General features: G+C 41.8%; 2 protein-coding genes across 4 annotated transcripts in view; one reads left to right on the top strand and one right to left on the bottom strand.

Annotated features, from left to right (window-relative positions):
- Positions 1-11,855, bottom strand: part of C1D (C1D nuclear receptor corepressor) — a 66,249-nt gene extending 54,394 nt beyond the window's left edge. The window contains exon 1 of the mRNA XM_077485949.1: positions 11,768-11,855. The gene's annotated coding sequence lies outside the window, so the exon portion shown is untranslated. The remainder of the gene's footprint in view (positions 1-11,767) is intronic.
- A 356-nt stretch (positions 11,856-12,211) lies between these two features.
- The window catches only part of LOC143987310 (uncharacterized), a 134,658-nt gene continuing 125,484 nt past the window's right edge, over positions 12,212-21,385 (top strand). For all 3 annotated transcript variants that reach the window (XM_077485947.1, XM_077485946.1, XM_077485945.1), the window contains exons 1-2: positions 12,212-12,266; positions 19,794-20,009. In XM_077485947.1, coding sequence (XP_077342073.1) covers positions 19,848-20,009 — 162 coding nt within the window. In that variant the 5' untranslated portion in view covers positions 12,212-12,266; positions 19,794-19,847. The remainder of the gene's footprint in view (positions 12,267-19,793; positions 20,010-21,385) is intronic.

Here is a 21,385-nt window from a genome sequence, read left to right as displayed (position 1 = left end):
CGCAACCTGTAATTGGTAGCAGTGATGTGTCACACAGCCCCTCCCCCTACAGTTAGAATCACTCCCTCGGACACACTTAACCCCTATAGCACCACTTAGTGGTTAACCCCTTCACTGCCAGTGACAGTTTTACAGTAATCAATGCAATTTTTTAGCATTGATCGCTGTATTAATGCCAATGGTCCCAAAAATGTGTCAAAATTGTCCGATGTGTCCGCCATAATGTCACAATCACGATGGAAAAAATAATAATAATAAATAAATAAATCGCTGATCGCCATTACTAGTAAAAAAAAAAAAATATCAATAAAAATGCAATAAAACTATCCCCTATATTGTAGATGCTATAACTTTTGTGCAAACCTATCAAGAAACGCTTATTGCGATTTTTTTGCCAAAAATATGTAGAAGAATATGTATCGGCCTAAACTGAGAGGAAAAAAGAAAGTTTTTATTATATATTTTTGGGGGATATTTATTATAACAAAAAGTAAAAAATAATGCTTTTTTTCAAAATTGGCGCTTTTTTGTTTATAGTGCAAAAAATAAAAACCTGCAGAGGTGATCAAATAGCACCAAAAGAAAGCTCTATTTGTGGGGAAAAAAGGGCGTCAATTTTGTTTGGGAGCCACGTCGCACGACCGCACAATTGTCAGTTAAAGCGATGCAGTGCCAAATCGCAAAAAGTGCTCTGGTCAGGGAGTCAGCAGCTACGGTATTTGTTGCTGGTGTCTTAAAAAAAAAATTGGGGGGGGGGGGGGGGGGTGAGGAGTAGAGCTCCTCTTTAAGGCTAGGTTCACACACATGACAGAAGAGTGCAACTGTCTCTCAATGGAGCCGGTTCACAAAGCTCCAGGGCGGCCGTGATCTGCATTAAAAAAAAAAAAAAAGGGTCCTGTGCATCTTTGGTTCCGAATCAGGTGTGAATTCTGGCAAAAATTTGGACGGGATTCACACCTGAAGCGGTGAAGAGGGACACACCGGACCAAATGCTGTGAACCGCGGCCGCAGCATATGTGAACCCAGCCTAAGAGATTTTTGTCCCACCATACTTTTGATTTCTGAGGAAGCACTGCTTGTGTAATTTACAGATTAACAACTCAATTGATCGAAACACGCCATATTTCTTTTTACAGTGACAACTGGTGTCAATCAAATTTTGAAAAAGATTTGAATTTTCCAACCCTATTCAATGAATAGTCAATACATTTCTCTAAAACCCTTTAGCCAATTTTGTAGTTAAGCGGATCTCTGCTCGGTTAGATGCTCCTGGAGGGCAGGAAAGATGTTGGGGTCTTCATAAAGAGCACCTGTCACATGGAAGTTTGTTAACCCTTTGTGATAGCAATAAAGTTAAAAAAAAAAAAAAACGTTGCCCTGCACACACCTGCAAATGCGGCCCAGGGTGCGCACGTGTTTTTAAACCATGATCACACCACATGTGAGGTATCACTGCAAACATCAGAGTGAGAGCAATAATTCCAGAACCAGAGCTCATGGTCAACTCCAAACTGATGACCAGTAAAGGCTTTTAAAGGGTCACCTGTGGAGATTTTTCGGTACTGTCGTTTTTTTTACAATATTGTGGGTGCACCGAATTTTAAGAACTGGCATATTTGGTATCCATTTACTCAACGCTACACCATCTTTTATATTTTATTACTTTCCTTGGTTTGTGTGCACCAAAATTAATTTTAACCTAATTTCTCTTGAAAATATGACTTTGATAAATAGTTGCACATAAAAAAATTGCAACCATCATCTTTTTATTCTACGCGTCCTCTACTGTCAGAAAATATGTAATGTTCTGGGGGTTCAAGCAACTTTATGACCGACAATGCAGATTTTTACATGTGCGTGAAGAAATGAAAAAAACTGCACTAACGCTGATGTGGTTAAATAAACTGGAGTATAAACAGAAAAAAAATTCTGGTTCTTCCAAACAAAGTTCAGAAAGGTCACATTGTGTGAATTGTGCCAGTTTTATGTGCGCTGGAGAAGAAAGCCTCTTTCATTGGTAGGCACTTTTCATTTGCCCAGGATATGACTTAAATTAGACGAATAACCACATCAATGACACTGAACAATGACTGGCTGAGTCTAAAGAAAGTAAACTAAAGGGAAACCCTCCTACTTGGCCAAGAAATCCATTGAGCAGGTTTTGGGCAGAATGTCAAACCAAACTGTACAAATCTAATCTCAAAGCTCTCATCTGTGCATAGGATGAACCTACAAGAATCATTTCTGGCATCGAAGAGCTTTTAATCCACCGGAAGGAAAAAAACTACACACACATTATACAGTATCTCACAAAAGTAAGTACACCCCTCACATTTTTGTAAAGATTTTATTCTATCTTTTCATGTGACAACACTGAAGAAATGACACTTTCCTACAATGTAAAGTAGTGAGTGTACAGCTTGTATAACAGTGTACATTTGCTGTCCCCTCAAAATACCTCAACACACAACCATTAATGTCTAACCTGCTTAACAGAGGCTATTTCCAACGATAAAGCGCCTGAAAACCACCCCAGTGTGAAGGGGGTCGAAGTTCTTAATAATGAAATAAAGCCTCCTCCCCTGTTCAGCCAAGGAAGCTGCCATCTTATGCCCCGCATACACGATCCAAAAATGGTACGTCCGTTTTCGGTTAATAATCACAAGTAGAAATTGAATAGCTAAATAAAGTCACGAAAATTCTCGTACGATAGAAAAAAAAATAAAAATAAAATAAAAATCGGAAGTGATGTCATGTGTATTTGTATTCTATTTTTGGGCGACAACTATACTGACTAAATGAATCGTACGAGGAAAATTTCCGTGCATGTCCAATCAAATAATAACGGATGAATGGTCATGATCGGCTGTCGAAAGTAGTGTACACACGATCCAAAAATCGCATGATCCTTCCTTGGACGACCGTTTTCGTACGATATTCGGATTGTGTGTACTGGCCATTAGCCTGTTTGCAACTGTCATGGTGCTACACATGTGCTCAGTTATGTCATAAGCCATTTGATGAAGGATACAAGGGAATGTGACAGCATTCCCAGCATTGCGGCAATGTAACTGTTTTTGAAAACTGTAGACTGCATTCACACCTGAGCGTTTCAAAGTCGCGCGATTTTGCCGTGTTTTTACAGCGATTTTTTTCAGGTTACCAATGTAAAAGGCAGAAAAATGCCTGTAATCTGCCCCAAAGAAGCTCATGTTCTTTTTTTGAGTTTAGGGCGTTTTTCAGGCATTTTGCTTCAGGTGACAAAAACGTTCAGATGTGAACAGGTGCCATTGAAATGAATGGCATTTTGCTTGTTTTTTTGGGGGTGTTTTATGAGCTGAAAACGCTCAGGTGTAACGGCAGCCTTAAAATAAGAATGAAACCCTCCTCTTTCAGCCAAGGAAGTTGCCATCTTAGCCTCTGCTTGAACTGCAACTGCCATGGTGCTGCACATGTGATCAGTTATGCCTCCAGCCATTTGATGGTTTGACAGTTTGGTTGAGAGCACAACCAATGCAACAGTTAGCCTTTATGGCATGTATCATATCTGTGCGGCTGTGGGGCATGTCTTGGCCACTTATTTAAGTCAAATTCATCTAAATCTGCTAGTGCAGAACACGCCTGAGGTCATCCCTGCTCTCCACACTTTGACAATGCTGCTATCCAGAATGTCCTCATTGCTACTTTATCTGGTGTGGAGACTCCCTAAGACAGAAGTGTGTTATTGGCGAGACCACAAAGTTAAATAATGGGGAAAAAAAAAAAAGCCTAAAAAAGGAAGTTAATGCAGCCACCTTGTTTAAAGATTGGTGAAGATTTACATTTAAAGATAATTTTTTGAAAATAACCTTTCTTCTATCGCCTTTTAGGACAGCGCACCCGAGAGATGAGGGCTCCTCCCTACAGGAAACACAATAAATTAACAACTTGTTATAAATCCCCATCCTTACCCTTGATCCCCAGTATTGGAGCAGCACGATCCAGAAGTGCTTCTAAAACTCCGGGAAAACAGCGTGGGGAAGGAGAGACAGCAGGGCAGTGGTCGGCTTGCTGTACTAAGCCCTCAGTGGTACCAGCAGCCAAGGACCGGGCCAACCTCTTCATGGAACAGGAGGAAGGGATGGCGACTACAACTGCAGGCAGATCAAGGTCAGGGCCCGCCGAGTAAAAACTCCTATTGGAAAGGTGGGGGGAGATGAGAGGCTCTGACTACCGAGGGGTCTGAGAAACCCTGGGGCAACCAGGACTGGCTAGTCTCACTAAATCACCTTACCCTCACCCTCCCACACAGTACAAGCCCACAGCTAGAGGATGCAGGCAGTATTAAGGATCTGATGGACCATAGATCAGAATCCCTCCTTAGAAAGACTTGGGATGCAAATACATAAGCCATCAGTGCAGGCTTAGCGGGAGCCAGTAATGCAGACTTCTGGGGGGAGAAGCTGACCAAACGCCTGTCACAGGAATCCAAATTGGATGACATCCTTGACTCCCTACCAGTCATAAGAAAAGCCGTTACATACCTTGCAGATGCTGCAGTTGAGTCTGCAAGAGCCTCGACTAAGGCGCCTGCATTAATCAACTCAGCAGGAAGAGCTGTCTGGATTAAAGCCAGAGAAGGAGATGTCACATTAGAGGGTAAACTATGCAGCCTTCCCTTTCAGGGATCATTGCTGTTTGGCCAGGGCCTAGACGAAGTCCTTTCTCGGTCCTCAGAAAAGGGTAAGAAGTTCCCAGTAAAGCCCAAGAAGGAAGCCAAAAAAGAGCCCTACAGGAGGTGGGGCAATGGTAGGGGAAGGCAAAAGAGCAATTTACTGTTTTCCTCCCCCAAAGTTGGTGCCAAAGAAATTAAGTGACACCAAGATCAGGGTGGGGGCTCGGCTGTCTCACTTTGTCCCACAGTGGGAAAAGATATCAAACAGCGCCTACATCTGCCAGATCCTGCAATAAGATTATCGCCTGGAATTTTTGGCAAAACCGCCTGTATGATCTTTCTCACACAACCCCCCAGGGATGCCCTGAAAAGATCAGCCTTTCTGGATGGTATCCAGGAATTGGTAGAACAGCAGGTGGTGGTACCTGCACAAAAAGAACAATACCAAGGCTTCTAATTCCCAGGTATTTGTTGTTCGCAAGTTGTCAGGAAAGTATTGGCTTATAGTAAACCTAAGAAACCTAAACAAGTTCTTGGAATACAAATATTTTTTTACGATGGAGTGTATCTACTCCATGCTCAAAAACCTCATGAAGGAGACCTTCATGACGACACTGGACCTAAGGATGCCTACTTGCATGTTCCAATTCACTTGGATCATCAGGCATTCTTAAGGGGAGATTTTTCCCTGGCAGTTCAGAGCCCTCCCATTCAGGTTAACAGCCAGCCCCAAGGATTTTTTACCAAAATCCTAGCAGAAGCAGTAGCCTTTCTGCATCTCCAGGGTATAACTGATTCCCCACCTGTATGGCCTACTGGTCTCTCGACCATCAGTTGCCCAAGTCGGATCAGACACCAACAAGGTCCTGGAAAACCCTGGGCCGGATAATCAGCATGGAAATATCCTCCCTCGAACCAGAACAAAGCAGGTCAAGACCTTCCTAGGCTACCTAGTAGACACCAAACTACAGAAGCCTTTCTCACCAAAAAGGACAAGGTGGCAAAACTAGCTTCATCAGTGGGAGACCTGATAAAAACCCTGTCACTCTCCAGAAGGGAGGTGCTAAGAACCCTGAGCCTGATGTCAGCGAGCATATCGGCCATCGTTTGGGCGCAACTTCACTTCTTCCTCCAGGGACAAAAGGGAGTCCCTCGACCAGGACATCGTGCTCACCCCTTAGGTCCTATCCTCCCTAGAGTGGTGAACAGTGACTGACAACCTAAAGGGGGCTCAGAGGGCTCCAGTAAAGGTCACCACCGATGCCAGCACCTGGGGGTGGGGAGCCCACTAGAAAAGGAGAAAGCCCAAGGTCAATGGAACAGCTCACTTGGTCGGATGGCATCCAACTACAGGGAGCTCAAAGCGGTGGGAGAGGCCCTGCAAACCTTTCAAGAAAACATCATCATTAGCAAGGAGGTTCAGGTCAGCTCAAACAACACCACTGTTACCTGAATCACCAGGTCCATATCAATTGTCCACATAAAAAGGGACAAGCAACATCGAAGTGGACTTCCTTAACCATCAGCCAATAGGGCAGGGGGAATGGGAACTGAACCCTGAGGTATTTCAAAACTTGGTGTAGCGCTTTGGAAATCCAGAAATAGATCTGCTTGCCAACCGACAGAACAGAAAGGTGAAGAGATATTTCTCGATTTCCCAAGAGAGGGAGTCAGAAGCCTTAGATGTCCTAACTCAGACCTGGCAGTGCAGGCTGGCATACACCTTCCCACCCCTAGCACTGATTCTGTAGGTCCTTCAGAAGCTCAACCAGCTCCTCCTGATAGAGCTCTGGTGGCCAAGGAGAGCTTGGTTTGCAAGCATAAGATCCATGGCGGTGGCAGAGCTGTGAAAGCTCCCAAACAGGCTGGATCTTCTCCGACAGGGGCCAGTACTACACCCAAGGCCAGAATTTTTCCAACTGACAGCCTGGCTACTGAACGCCAGATCTTAAAGCGTAAGGGCTGCTCAGAGAGAGTAATATGTACCCTCTTTAGCAAAAAAACAGCGACTAAGAAATTCTACTCAAAAATTTGGAAGACTTTCTGTTCCTGGGTATAGAAAAACGGATGGCCTCCACCACTGTCCCGGTTATTTTGGAGTTTTTACAGGACGAGGTAGAGAAGGGCCTAGTGGTCAGCACACTTCGGGTACAGATCACAGCGCTCTCAGTCTACCATGATACAACATTAGCAAAGGAAGACCTCATTAAGCAATTCCTGGTGGCCAGAGAAAAGGTTTCCCTGGTCTCTAAAGGCAGTTTCCCACCCTGTGACCTGACAAGGATATTCATGGAGTTATCTAAACACCCAATTGAACCTATAGGAGGAGGTTACTTTTACGTTCTAACCTTAACACAGGGGTTGACAAATTTGCTTGGAATCTAGGAGCCAGCTAAAAAAGTTAGGAGCCAGGTCTGTGACGGCAATCTGGACCTGTCCCTGGCCTGACATGGAGACGAGTGAGGGGAACATAGCCCCGAGCCCCCCCGTCTCCAAGTCATTGCCCATAGCTCTTAGAGGGACATTTTATTTGTTTTATTTTTTCAAATGACAATTTTTTTTTAAAATTGCATTTTAGTGTAAATATGAGATGTGAGGTCTCTGACCCCAGATCTCATATATAAGAGGACCTGTCATGCTTTTTTCTATTACAAGGGATTTTTACATTCCTTGTAATAGGAATAAAAAAGTGACACATTTTTTTTTTTTTTAAAAGAACAGTGAAAATAAATAATAAAAGTTAAAATAAGAAAAAATAATAATTTTAAATGCGCCCTGTCCCGCCAAGCTTGCGTGCAGAAGCGAACGCATATATGAAAGCGAGGTTCAAACCACACATGTGAGGTATTGCTGCGATCGGTAGAGTAAGAGCAATAATTCTAGCCCTAGACCTTCTCTGTAACTCAAAACGTGCAACCTGTAGAATTTTTTAAACGTCACCTATGGAGATTTTAAAGGGTAAAAGTTTGTCGCCATTCCATGAGCGGGCGCAATTTTGAAGCATGACATGTTGGGTATCGATTTACTCGGCGTAACATTATCTTTCACAATATAAAAAAAAAATTGGGCTAACTTTACTGTTGTCTTATTTTTTTTTATTAAATAAATTATTTTTCCCCCAAAAAAAGTGCGCTTGTAAGTCCGCTGTGAAAATATGGTGTGACAGACAGTATTGCAACGACCACCATTTTACTCTCTAGGGTGTTAAAAAAAAAAAAAAAAAAAATGAAATAAATATATATATATATATATGTTTAGGGGTTCTAAGTAAAGGGAAGGAGATAGCTCCATTAGCATTGCTGGGTGTAATTCCAACGGCCGCCACAAAAGGGCGCCAGATTCCAGAAGGAACCATAGGATCACAGAAGGCCTCAAAGCCGGGGGCTCAATACCGGCGGCGCGGCCCGACGCGATCACGCCAGGGGGGTCCACGGAGACAAGATACCCCCCAGCTGTGCTGCCCCAGGCGCCAGGTCGCTAATTCTAGTCGCAAATGCGACCTGGTGCCTGGGTTTTGTTGAGCCCTGCCTTAACATGATCATTTTTGTTAGCAATTACCATGGCCAGGAAGGTTGGGGAATCTACAGGGGCTGTCCATGAAGGAACCCTTCCTACTGATACAGCCAGACAGAGTCACCTTCAGGCCAAATCCTTTGTATCTACCAAACGCAGCATCCTTATTTCATAGGACGCAAGATATAACATTGCTGTCCTTTTGTGTTAAACCAAAAAATGAGAAAGAAAATACATTTCATTGCTGGGATTTAAGAAGGCGTCTCCTTACCCTTTTACAAAGAATAAAAAAGTTTAGGAGACCCAATCACCTACTATTTCTATACGCTGGGCCAAGCCTCATGCCGTGTACACACGAACGGACTTTCCGTCAGAAAAGGTCTGACAGAATCATTTCATTGTATATTCCGATATCGTGCGGGCTTCAGCAGACTTTTTTTTTTTTTTTTTCACAAAGTCTGACAGAGCTAGAAATAGAACATGTTTTAAATCTTTCCGACTGAATTTATTCCTATCTGGAAAACCGTTTGTCTGTATGCTAGTCCGACAGACCAAATACGACGCAAGGGCAGCTATTGGCTATTGAACTTCCTTCTCTAGTCCCGTTGTACGTCATCGCGTTCTAAACAAACGGACTTTGGTGTGATCATGTGTAGACAAGTCCGTTTCAGCGGAATTCCATCGAAGTTTATTCTGATGGAAAGTCCAGTCATGTGTATGCGGCATTTGTCTCGAGGTGGATCAGGGGAGCCGTCTCCCTAGGTTAGAGTTCTTGGGTCCCAGCACCAGCAAAGTTTAAGGCCCATTCAACCAGGTCTTTTCTTCAGCTTATCCATTGAAGTTTATTGAAACAAAAAAGCACTGTTTTCTGTTGAAAAAAAAATCCTTGACCTTTTTCAAATACGCAGCAGCTGAAAAAAGCTTAGAGGTTAAAGTGTCCCACGTTAAATAAACTGTAGTGGGTTTCTGCAAAAAGCACCAAACAAAAAACACATAGATGTGATCCAGGCCCTAAGACGTTTAGCAACATAATCGGGGGGGGGGGGGGGGGGAAATGTAAAATTAGTCCTTAATAGTACAAAAAGAGAAGATGGAACCCCTTACAGTAGTGACTTTTTTTTTTTTTTTTTTTTTTATTACTGTTGAACAGTGAAAGTAATATTTACAATAGCGATTATTTGCACTTTTCGTACTATAAATGGCTATTTTTTCGTTTTTTTAACCCCATTATGTTACTGCCCGATTAATCAATTATGTAAATAGCAATCGATTAATTTCATAATCAGTTATCAATTAATCGATTAGTTGTTTTGGCCCTAGGAGGGACCTTCCTCCGTTGCTGCCCGTTATGGCAACTTTCTAAACAATCGGCGCTACGGCCGCCGGAGCATCGGGCATGTGTGATATCGAGGTGGTGCATGCTGGTTACCCAGCATGCACCTCTCCATCAGTAATCCAGGAAGAGATTGCGATTGGGTTTCACATGCCCACAATCATCATGGCAAGGGCCAGAAGAGTATAAAATAAATATATTATCAACTAGAGGTCGACTGATATATTGGCCGATATTTGCCGTTTTTTAATTAATCAGCATCAGCCGATTGTGCTGATAAAAAGGCCGATCATAACTACAGCGCGACGTGCAAATTACTTCTGTAATAGAATAGAAGTTCAGTGAAGACTTGTTTCCTCTCTGGGCAGTCTGCCAAGAAAAGAGCAAAGAGATACAATGTTTACACTTATGAATGAACTGAACTCCATGTGTAGAAGTTCTCAGTTTAACCATTAAGGCCGGGTTCACACCGCTGCGATGCGGGAACGCCGCAAATCCGCGGTGTTTTCCCGCATCGCATTACTCCCGCCGGCAGTTCACACTGCCCTATGCGGACGGCTGGGAGTGTCAATGATATGTTAATGACACCCCCAGATCCGTCCGCATATCGCAGTGCGATCTGCCGACTCGCACAGGAATCGGATCGCATGGTGTGAACCCCCATGCGATCCGATTCTGTTGCGGACCAAAAAAAGGGTCCTGTGTGAGTTTGCTGCAGGAGCGATGCGAATTCAGTCATACTATCTGTATGGCTGAACTCGCATCGCTACGGAGATCGGACGTGATTTGCGGTGCGAATCACATCCAAATCTCCCCCCGCAGCAGTGTGAACCCAGCCTTAAAGACTAAATCTTTTCTGACACTTGTTGTTTACAAGTAAAAATCCAGTATTTTCTGCCAGAAAATCACGTAGAACCCCCAAAAATATATAATATATATATATATATATATATATATATATATATATATATATATATATATATATATATATATATATATATATTTTTTTTTTTTTTTTTAGCAGAGATCCTAGGGAATAAAATAGCAGTTGTTGCAATATTTTATGTCACACGGCATTTGCACAGAGGTCTTTCAAATACACTAATGATTTAAAAAAAAATTGTTTGTCTTTTTAATCTAAATTATACATTCAAGTAAACTGATTGGAGATTTGTTTTGTTTAATAAATGTTTAAATGTAAGAAATTTTCTGTATCACTTATTAAGGTTGCTTTCACACTGGAGCGGGCAGGCGTTGACGGTAAAATGCTGCTAGTTTTAGCGCGGCTTCACCATCATTTTAGCGGTGCTATTCGGCTGCTAGTGGGGCGCATATAACCCAGCTATCGACTGATATAGCTAACATCCTGCCAGCTCATCGCCTCAGTGTGAAAGAACTCTGTCTTTCACACAGACTGCAGGGGAGTCGTTTTGCAGGCACTTTACAGGTGCTATTTTTAGCCCAAAAGCGCCTGAAAAAACGCCCCAGTGGGAAAGGTGTCTGTTAGATTTTATGAGATAAAGGGGGAAAAAAATAAAAATAAATCGGCCTAACATATCGGCCCAGAAAAATCTGCATTATATATCGGCCGCCGCAATTTCTAAATATCGGCATCGGCCACAGAAAAACCCATATCAGTGGACCTCTATTATCAACATCCACTAGCATAAACATAAAATCATTCTTTACGTTAAAAAAAATAAAAATAAAAAAAAAAAAGTGTCCGGAACTCTGCTTTAAGTCAGTGCTTTTTTCTTTTTGGACGTTTCCTATGGCAGATCCCTCCATATTAATGCCCCAAGTACTAGCAGACAAGGACAGCGCAAATATCAACAATGCCATATTTCCTCACAGCAAGTGAACTCCCAGATTTTTGGGAATGCTGGTAATGAAGTGCAGATAATAACATAGAGAAGATACATGTAGTGGCTGGAGGAGCTGGATTTGAAGAAAACATTAATGGTGGTGGGAGGATGAGGTGAGTATCTGCTTGATGTTAGCTCAGCACGTCCCAATCACACCTCACCCTCCTGATGTATGTAAGGGTCCACCATACAATCTGATTGTACAATCCTCTTCACATATACCACCAACTATATAGCACAAGGGTCTGCCTGATTGCATACTAATGGAGTGGGCTGTTTAGGTCTGTCCTCATCGCTTCGCTAGATATAAAGAAGAGTGTACGGTGTATCCCCAGCTCTAGTCTCCATTCTCATAAACAATAATCCCCTCTACACACTTCCATTTTCTCTATATTGCCTTACCTTCCTCTTCCAGCACACAGACACACAGCATGTAAAGCCCAGCTCTTCCTTGTCTCACAGGAAATACATCATGAGCACGAGGGCAAAGCATCATGGGAACTGTAGTTCTTTCCTGCACACGCCATCAACTAAAACTATACAGTCACCTATAATGTTAAACTACCCCACAGACCTAATGATAAGACAAGCAGGCTATATGACACATCCTCTGTACATACCTGAGCATACAGCTACTGTGCTCTTCTGTACGTTCTCGGGCATTACTGTTACTGTGGATACAGCGTCCTTAACTACAAAGAATTGAGATAACTTCAAACAAAAGTGTACTTAGTGAGGTACGCGAGTTCTAGGGGAGTGGCCATTTTACCGAAGGCCAATATAATGTAAATGTATAGGATTATCTACAAGAGCATGGCTTCCCTGCTGGAGACACAAACTGCTCAAGGAAAGTCTATGCTGACAACTGACTGCAGACACTGGATACAGAGAAGTGTTTAGTGTATGTCTTTGTATTTGTTACTACACTAATATTGTATGTATTTGTTACTAAACTAATATTGTATGCCTTTATATATTTGTTACTACACTAATATTGTATGTATTTGTTACTACACGAATATTGTATGTATTTGTTACTACACTAATATTGTACGTCTTTATATATTTGTTACTACACTAATATTGGATGTATTTGTTACTACACTAATATTGGATGTATTTGTTACTACACTAATATTGGATGTCTTTATATTTGTCACTATACTTTTATTGTATGTATTTGTTACTACACTAATATTGTATGTCTTTATATTTGTTACTACACTAATATTGTATGCATTTGCTACTACACTATTATTGTATGTATTTTTTAGTGCACTTATATTGTATGTATTTGTTACTACACTAATATTATTTGTCTTCGTATATGTTACTACACTATTATGGTATGTATATATATTATTGGAACATTATCAAGGGCCGGTTCACACCACAATTTCTGCTTTCTGGATGCGTTTGTGCATGTGTGTTTTTAATGCTTTTTTTATGCATTTGGGTGTATTCTCCACTCCTTTTTTTTTTTGTTCTTCATCTCAATTGAGGACATGTGCACGTCCAGCGATATCACACGACCACGCAATTGTCAGTTAAAGCGACACGGTGCCAAATCGCAAAAAGTGCTCTGGTCAGGAAGGGGCTAAAATCTTCCGGGGCTGAAGCGGTTAAAGGAACAGGTGGCCCCATTAAGGCCCCTTTCACAGTGAGGTGTTTTTTCAGGAGCTACAGCTCTAAAAATAGCGCCTGTATAGCGCCTGAAAAAAGTGTCTCCTTTCACTCCAGTGTGAAAGCCGGAAGCGCTGGCAAGACGGTAAAAAAAGTCCTGCTAGCAGCATCTTTGGAGCGGTGAAGTTGCGGGCAGTTTTAACCCTTTTTCGGCACCTAGCAGGGGTTAAAACTGCTTGTGGCCAAATACCACTGCTAAAACGACGGTGCTAAAAATAGCGCCACTTTACCGCCGATGTCCGCACCGCCCCCAGTGTGAAAGGGGCCTTAATGTTTTAAATATGCTGGTAAAGATAAAGGGAATCCTTCCCCGACTGCCACAGAGCACCGTGTATTTTTTTAACCACTTCCTGACCAGAGCACTTTTCGGCACTGTGTTGCTTTAACTGACAATTGCGCGGTCGAGCAACGTGGCTCCCAAACAAAATTGTCGTCCTTTTTTATCACAAACAGAGCTTTCTTTTGGTGGTATTTGATCACTTCTGCAGTTTTCATTTTTTGCGCTTTAAACAAAAAAAGAGCAACAATTTTGAAAAAAAGCATTATTTTTTACTTTTTGCTATAATAAATATCTCCCAAAAATATATAAAAAAAAAAATGTTTTCCCTCAGTTTAGGGCGATACATATTCTTCTACATATTTTTGGTAAAAAAAATTGCAATAAGCGATTATTGATTGGTTTGCTCAAAAGTTATAGTGTTTACAAAATAGGGCATAGTTTTATGGCATTTTTATTAATATATATATTTTTTTAAATGGCGGTGATCTGCGATTTTTATCGTGAATGCGACATTATGGCGGACACATCGGACATTTTTGACACATTTTGGGACCATTGTCATTTATACAGCAATCAGTGCTATACAAATGCACTGATTCCTGTGTAAATGACACTGGCAGTGAAGGGGTTAACCACCAGGTGGCTTTGTAGGGGTTACGTGTGTCCTAGGGGGGCGTGTTGCTAACTGTGGGGGGTGTGGCTGTGTTTTACAGATCACTGATCTCTGCTCCAATCACAGGGATCAGTGTCACTGTTGCTAGGCAGAACAGGGAGATGCTTGTTTACTTTAGCATCTCCCCATTCTTCCTCTCTGTGAGGCGATCGTAGGTATCCCCGCGGCGATCGAGTCCGTGGGACCCGCGACCAGACACACAGAGCATCCCACGGACGCGTGCCCCCAAGGCATCTTAAAGGGCAACGTACAGGTGCGTGATTCTGCCTGTACGTTGCCCTTTTGCCGACGTATATCGGCGTGAGGTGGCGATTAAATGAAAACAATGCATTCTTTGATTGGGTGAGGTGGAGAGGAAGAGCTCTGACCTTATGATCTCTACTTTATCCAATCAGAGAACACCTTGTATTCATTGAAAAAAAAACACAAGGTGTTCTGTAAATGGTGGTAGTGCTAAGCGCCCCTGTGATCAGTATGCTTAGGGGGGAAATATTCAGAACAGGAACCGGAAGATTGTGGCTCTCTATTACAGTGATTGTCAGCCTCCACAGCAGCCTCTCACATAAGACATTTACATACTTACATTGGTCCAAACTGGACAAATGTAAGCAATTAAGAACATATCTGAGGTTCAGATTTAAGCCATATCCTGCCCTATCTAATATTTTACACCCAGTCAACTAGGTAACAGATCTAAATCCTTACCTTATCAGGATGTAGATCTAAGGTTAGCAATATACACAATTTGAATCCAACCCCAAAATCCAATCCCACCGTGACACCACAGGCGACTCAAATGTAAAAAGTGCTCACTCACCAGATAACTATGTGACCCCTTCTAATAAATAAGTAAGTCAAAGCACCTTTTTTTTTTTACAAAAGAAGAATGCCACTCCTCCTCCTCATCCATCACCATCCAGGATGCCTGGGATACTGTCCTCCTTCTCCTCTTAACAGCCAACCAAAGGAAAAAACGTCATTGTGCAGGGTTTGTTAAAGAAATAAAATCACATAGTCATACAACAGGTAGCCCACTTACAGTAAACAAACGACTAAATCTGCACTCATAATAATCGGCCTTACTGTAAACAAGTACACCACTGCTGTGCATTCCCGTTACGATATGACGTTACTGAAATTGATGTGCCGAAAGTCCGCCCTACGCGTTTCATCAATTGATGTCTTCAGATGGTTGTAAGCCCTTACATAGACCCAGTGAAGTGTCTATCCTCAATTGATACACAGAGATGAAACAAATCCTTCTACATAAGGTGTACCTGTTTATCTGTGGCCATTTATCGTGTTGATCATTCTAAAAACAAACAGATCAAAGGTTTTTTTCTCAGTAGGCAGGGATCTGACATCACACACACTGCAGAACATAGAGCATAATGTTCTCTGATATCGCATAACTGGGTGGAGGGAAGGGACACAGCCCCCCGCTAATAGACTAAAAAATAAAATACAGAGCTAAGACTACAATTTACCTTGTGTGTGCTTGAGGGGGGCGGGCTATCTACCTCTAGGCTGCTGTGTCAGGAAAAACTGTCAGAAGTTTCTCATGCAGATAGCAGAGATGGGACTGATCAGAGAGGAGCCACACTCGGTGCTTTGGATTCAGGCTAGCACATACTATATTGGGATGTGCTTTGTTTATTTTTCAATGAAGTTGAAGTATACAACCACTTAAAATGTACCAAAACTAAGTAATATGAGGTCAAACCCATAAAAGCCAATCAATTTTTATCCAATAGCAAAGGCTCTTACAGTACATAGTTGGCAGATTCACAGGAGATTGTACAATCAGATTGTATAATGTATGGTCAGCTTCATATTGCTTGACTTTGTGTAGATGAAAAAAATTGCCTTTATTTCTACTTTAGGAAGTTAAAAATACAGCTTAGGAACACTGGGTTAGCTATGAATTTAGAATAGAAGGTTGAAGTTTATCATTCCTGTGAGGAGATCCCTGGCTGTCATCAGAACGAATATCCCTTTTGGAACATTCCCTATTGTTACTGTTCTGGGGATAACACACAATATGGGATTTTCTTTCACTTTCACTTTCAATGATAACAGTAAACAGGACAAATAGATCAATAAAAGCCTGACAGGTGTTCTAATCCATCTCCACTCTATCCAAAACTTAAAAAAAGCTTCTGTCTCTAGTTATGCTTTAAGCAGTACCTGGAATACAATTTTTATATTTTATCAAATGTATTTTAAAGCTACAAACACTGTAGCTGCTGACTTTTAATAAAGACACTTACTTGTCCAGCGATCCCGCAATGTCGGCCTCCTCGAGGCCGATCCATCCATCAGATCGGCAGTCAGTGCCTGCATCTTAACGAAGGGAAACAGGCAGTCGCGCGGCGCTTTGTGAATGGCCCTGTTGTTTTCTGGGACACACACATGTCCCAGAAGGCAATGGGGCTGCTGACCGAAGAGGAGGAAGCGCCGCGGAATAGGAAGAGGCAGATTAGGAAGACTGTCTAGCAACAGCGGTTTCAGGTAAGTTAAAGTAGTTAAGGTAGTTTTTTTTTTTTTTTTTTTAAGAATATTAATGCATTTATTTTGGATGGCCCTTCACTGTAACCACTACATTTACTGCAGGATGCCAGCACGGACAGGCTGGATCACGTACATGTATGTCATCCAGCCTGTTCCAGGTTAGGGAGGCAATCGATGTAAACCGGTGGATCCTGGCAGCTATGCGATCACATGATCGAAATGTCAATAAAGCTGTTATGAATGAATTTCATTCATAACAGCTGTGTTTCCTATTGAGTGATGCTGTGACTGACCCACAGCTATCACATGGTACCCGAACCAATCACAGTGCCCTGTCCTATGTGATTAGGTGTAGCCAATCACAGATCACTAGTAATCATAGCTGTTATGAATGTAACCCATACATGACAGTTCAAAACATTCCTGTTACAATGACCATCAATGTAACAGCAATCAAAGTGTAAAAATGTTTTTAAAAATCCCTGAGTAGTATATTGTTACTATGGTGACACTGAACTACTCTAAGCCCTTGTACACACGGTCGGACATTCTGACAACAAAATCCGCTGGATTTTTTCTGACGGATTTTGTCCGAAAGTGGTGTTGCATACACACGGTTGGACAAAGTTGTCGGAAAATCCGATCGTTCGGAATGTGATGACGTTCGCGCCTTGCGACGGGACTACGTTGCCGCTAGTAGCCAATAGTTTGGTGTCGTAATTTGATCTGAGCATGCTTTGTCCGATCGGAATTCTCTACAAACGATCGGACAAAGTCCGATCGGATCATGTTGTCTGAAAATTTTATAGCCCAGCTCCAAAACTTTGTCAGTCGGATATTCTGACGGAAACAGTCTGATGGAGCCCACACACGGTCCGATCGGACATCGGAATATCCAACCGTGTGTACAAGGGCTAATGAAAGTATGCAAAAAAAAATAAATGTAAACAGAAAAATGTTAAAAAATGTTTAAAGAATTGAATAAAAATGTATTTCTGTATTTTACCATACCTTTACCAGTCAGTATCACTGATCACTGCCACACCAGTCATATGATAACAACGTACTGGACTGGCGACAATATATAAAAACATTTTGAAAAAATTGAATTTCTTAAATTATAAAAAAAAATTCAACTTCAAAAACTCGCCATTCCTCTTACTAAATGACTCAGACTGTCTACTTTCCAAAAAAGGGTAATTTGAGAGAGATTTATACTGTCCTGGTATTTTGAGGCCTCAAGAAATGAGACAGGCTGTCCAAACATCAGTATTGATTAATTTTCAAATATATACCATAGTTTGTAGATGCAATAACTTTCATACAAACCAATTAATCAACACTTATTGGGATTTGATTTTACCAAAGACATGTAGCAGAATACATTTTGGCCTAATTTTTATGATGAAATTTGATTTTATTGGATATATTTTATAACAAAAGTAAATTAGAAAATAATGTTCTTTTTTTCAAAATTTTTGTTTATATAGCAAACAAAAAATAAACAGTGGTGATCAAATACCACCAAAAGAAGGCTCTATTTGTGTGGAAAAAATGATACAAAATTTTATTTTGATACAGTGTTGCATAACCGAGCAATTGCCAGTTAGAGCCGGTTCACACAGCGGGCGATGCGAGGCGACACGACTCGCCTCGCCTCGCTCTCGCAAGTCGCCCCCGTTCTGTACAATGGAACCGTTCTGAGAGGAGCGACTCGAGTCGCTCCGACTCAGAAAAAAGGTTCCTGTACTACTTTTGGGCGACCTCGGGGCGACTTGCATTGACTTCTATACAGAAGTCATCTGCAAGTTGCCGCTGAGGTCGCGGCAGGTCGCGGCGAGGCAAGTCGGAGTCGCCTCGCCTCGCCTGCAGTGTGAACCGGCCCTTAAAGAGCACAGTGCTGAGTAGCAAAACAATGGCCTGGTCATGAAGGGGGTAAAACCTTCCAGAGCTCAGGTAGTTAAAGCGGAACCTTACCCATAACAACTTAATAAAAAATAATTCTTTAGCAAGAAACATACATTCTACATTAATAATTATGCTACCAAAATGAGTGTGTGCTGTAAATTGCTTCCAGCAGTGTTCCTTCCTGCCATTCTGCTGAAGCCCAAAGCCCCAGGTGTAAATCATAAAGCGGAACTAAACCCATTGATTGGCCAGTTTCCAAAAACTGTTTGATTTGATTGTGTCCTCAACCAAACTCATACCTCCTAACATTTTAAAATGGGAATGAGGGACACCTACTAGCAAATGTAAGTTGGCAGAAGACATGCCCCCTGCCATGCCCCTTAAAGGAGAATTAAACAACAAAAAATGTTAATTAAATCCAGCAGCAATTTAGAATTTGGATGAAAGGTTTAGCACTGGGAAACACCATTTGAAAGATAAAAAAGTGCATTTTATATACAACTATATAGATCAGACCAAAATGAGGGACAAATGAGGAGGACAGAGGGACATTGCTCCAAATCAGGGACAGTCCCTCCAAATCAGGGACAGTTGGGAGTTATGCAAACTGTCATACCATTAAATGGCTGTCGTCCTAACTGATCACATGTGCAGCACCATGGTAGTTGCAGACCAAACAGAAGCAGCATTCATGATTGTAAAGGAGAGGAGGGGTTAATTCCGCTTTAAGGCTGTCGGCAGATCGGCCTCTACAAACTCAGCAGTGCCTAAAAATGGAGTGCAGCTGAACATGTGGAGAGCAGGGTGAGACAGTGTATTCCTGGATTTTAAACAGTATAGGCATTTTTTTAAAATGTTTTACATACCCTGTTTCCCAGAAAATAAGACCTAGCGTGATTGTCTGTGATGGCTGCAATATAAGCCCTACCCCCCAAATAAGCCCTACCCTGTTTCTACAAAAATAAGCCCTACCCTGAAAATAAGACCTACAAGGACTTTAACTAGGGCTTATTTGGGGGGTAGGGCTTATATCGCAGCCATCACCGACAATCACGCTAGGTCTTATTTTGGGGGAAACAGGGTAGCTATACCTGCAAGAAGGGGCCAGCCTTTAGTGATCTAGCAGGACTTATTTTTATGACTAATGTTTCACTTTAATTACATTTTCTTCTGTGTGTTCTCATTTATGTGCTGTATATCTTTCTATATATGCCCATACATAGTATGTACAGCCTACCTTTCAGTGAAAGGCATGGAGGGAGTATTCTTTCCACAATTCACAATTTGCCCTTATTTTATTTATCATTGCACATTTCTTTTGATACATATTTCATAGATATTCTTCTTGTTTTTCTTCTTTAATTTGCATTTAGCAATAGGAATCCATTCAGGCCGTGTATTTAGGTTGTATATACAGTGACCTAGAAATGAACAACTGTGACCTCGAAAAGCTCTCTGTTCCTGGGGTAAAGCTGGAGCCTGCTTTTAAACCCGACATCACAAAGTACAAAGTGACAGTGCCAAGTCAACGGAAGCAAATCACAGTAGATGCCTATCCCAGTGATAACGGAGCCTCCTGCACAGTGCTGGTGAGTGCAGCGAAGAAATATAATTCACCTCTCCTCTTATTTCCTGTAATTGATATCTGTAAGATTGGAGATTCATTGTACAACCTAAACCAGCCTATTTCAACCTTCTTAACATTGAGGAAACTCAGGAATCCCTGCCAGTAATTAAACTTATACAATCTGCAGTTGATGGTGCACTTTAGTGTAAACAGTAAGTTGCCCCATAAAAATTAATAATAAGGAATCTAGCATACCTGACACCCAGAGCTGCTCGGTTCAACAAAATAACTTTCTGGTGGTAGTCATTGAAATTTTCTCTTAGATTGGTGGGTGGGAAGAAAGTTCCTTGCATCTGTGGTCAGTGGGAGAATGTTTCTTACATTACTGGTCAGTGGGAAGAATTTCCCTTACAATGGTGATCAGTGGGAAGAAAGTTCCTTACATTAGTGGTCAGTGTGAAGAATACTCCTTACAATGGTGGGCAGTGGGAAGAAAGTGCCTTACATTGATGGTCAGTGTGAAGAATACTCCTTACAATGGTGGGCAGTGGGAAGAAAGTGCCTTACATTGATGGTCAGTGTGAAGAATACTCCTTACAATGGTGGGCAGTGGGAAGAAAATTCCTAACATTGATGGTCAAGTGGGAAGAATTTTCCTTACAATGTTTGTCAGTGGGAAGAAAGTTCCTAACATTGATGGTTAGTGGGAAGAATTTTCCTTACAATGGGGATCAGTGGGAAGAAAGTTCCTAACCATGGTTGTCAATTGGAAGAGTATATGTTACAATGGTGGCCAGTGGGAAAAAAGTTAATTACATTGGTTGCGAGAGGGAAGAATGCTCCTTACAGTGGTGGTCAGTGAGAAGAATGCTCCTTACAGTGGTGATTAATGGAAGAAAGTTACTACATTGGTGGTCAATAGGAAGAATGCATCATGCAATGGTGGTCAGTGGAAAGGAAGTTCATTACGTTAGTGGTCAATGGGAATAATGCATCTTACAATGGTGGTCATTGAGAAGAATGTTCCTCCTACAGATGATTGACATGACATTGTATTGATAAGAGCTATTTTATCTAAGGGAAGTTCCAAAAACATGGCCTGTTGGGGGAACTTGAGGACTGAGGTTGAGAACCACTGATCCAAACAACATAACTGTTAGGCTGGATTCACAATTATTCGAATTGGATGCGGGTTTCCACAGCGCATCTCCGCAGTGGCTCCGATGCGAATTGCACAGGAGCCCTGTGCGTCTTTTGGTCCATCTCAGGTCCGAATTCAGCCCAAATAAGGGCTGAAATCTGACCTGAAATGGTGAATGGAGACGCACCAGACTACTGCTTTGAGCCACTGCATGTTCTAGTGTAAACCCAGCCTAAGGCTATGTTTCCACTATCGTG

This window comes from Lithobates pipiens, unplaced genomic scaffold (assembly GCF_037356315.1).
Source record: "Lithobates pipiens isolate NorthernLeopardFrog02 unplaced genomic scaffold, aLitPip1_a1.2 Scaffold_18, whole genome shotgun sequence".
Lineage (NCBI taxonomy): Eukaryota > Metazoa > Chordata > Amphibia > Anura > Ranidae > Lithobates > Lithobates pipiens.
This window is presented reverse-complemented; position numbering and strand designations above follow the sequence as displayed.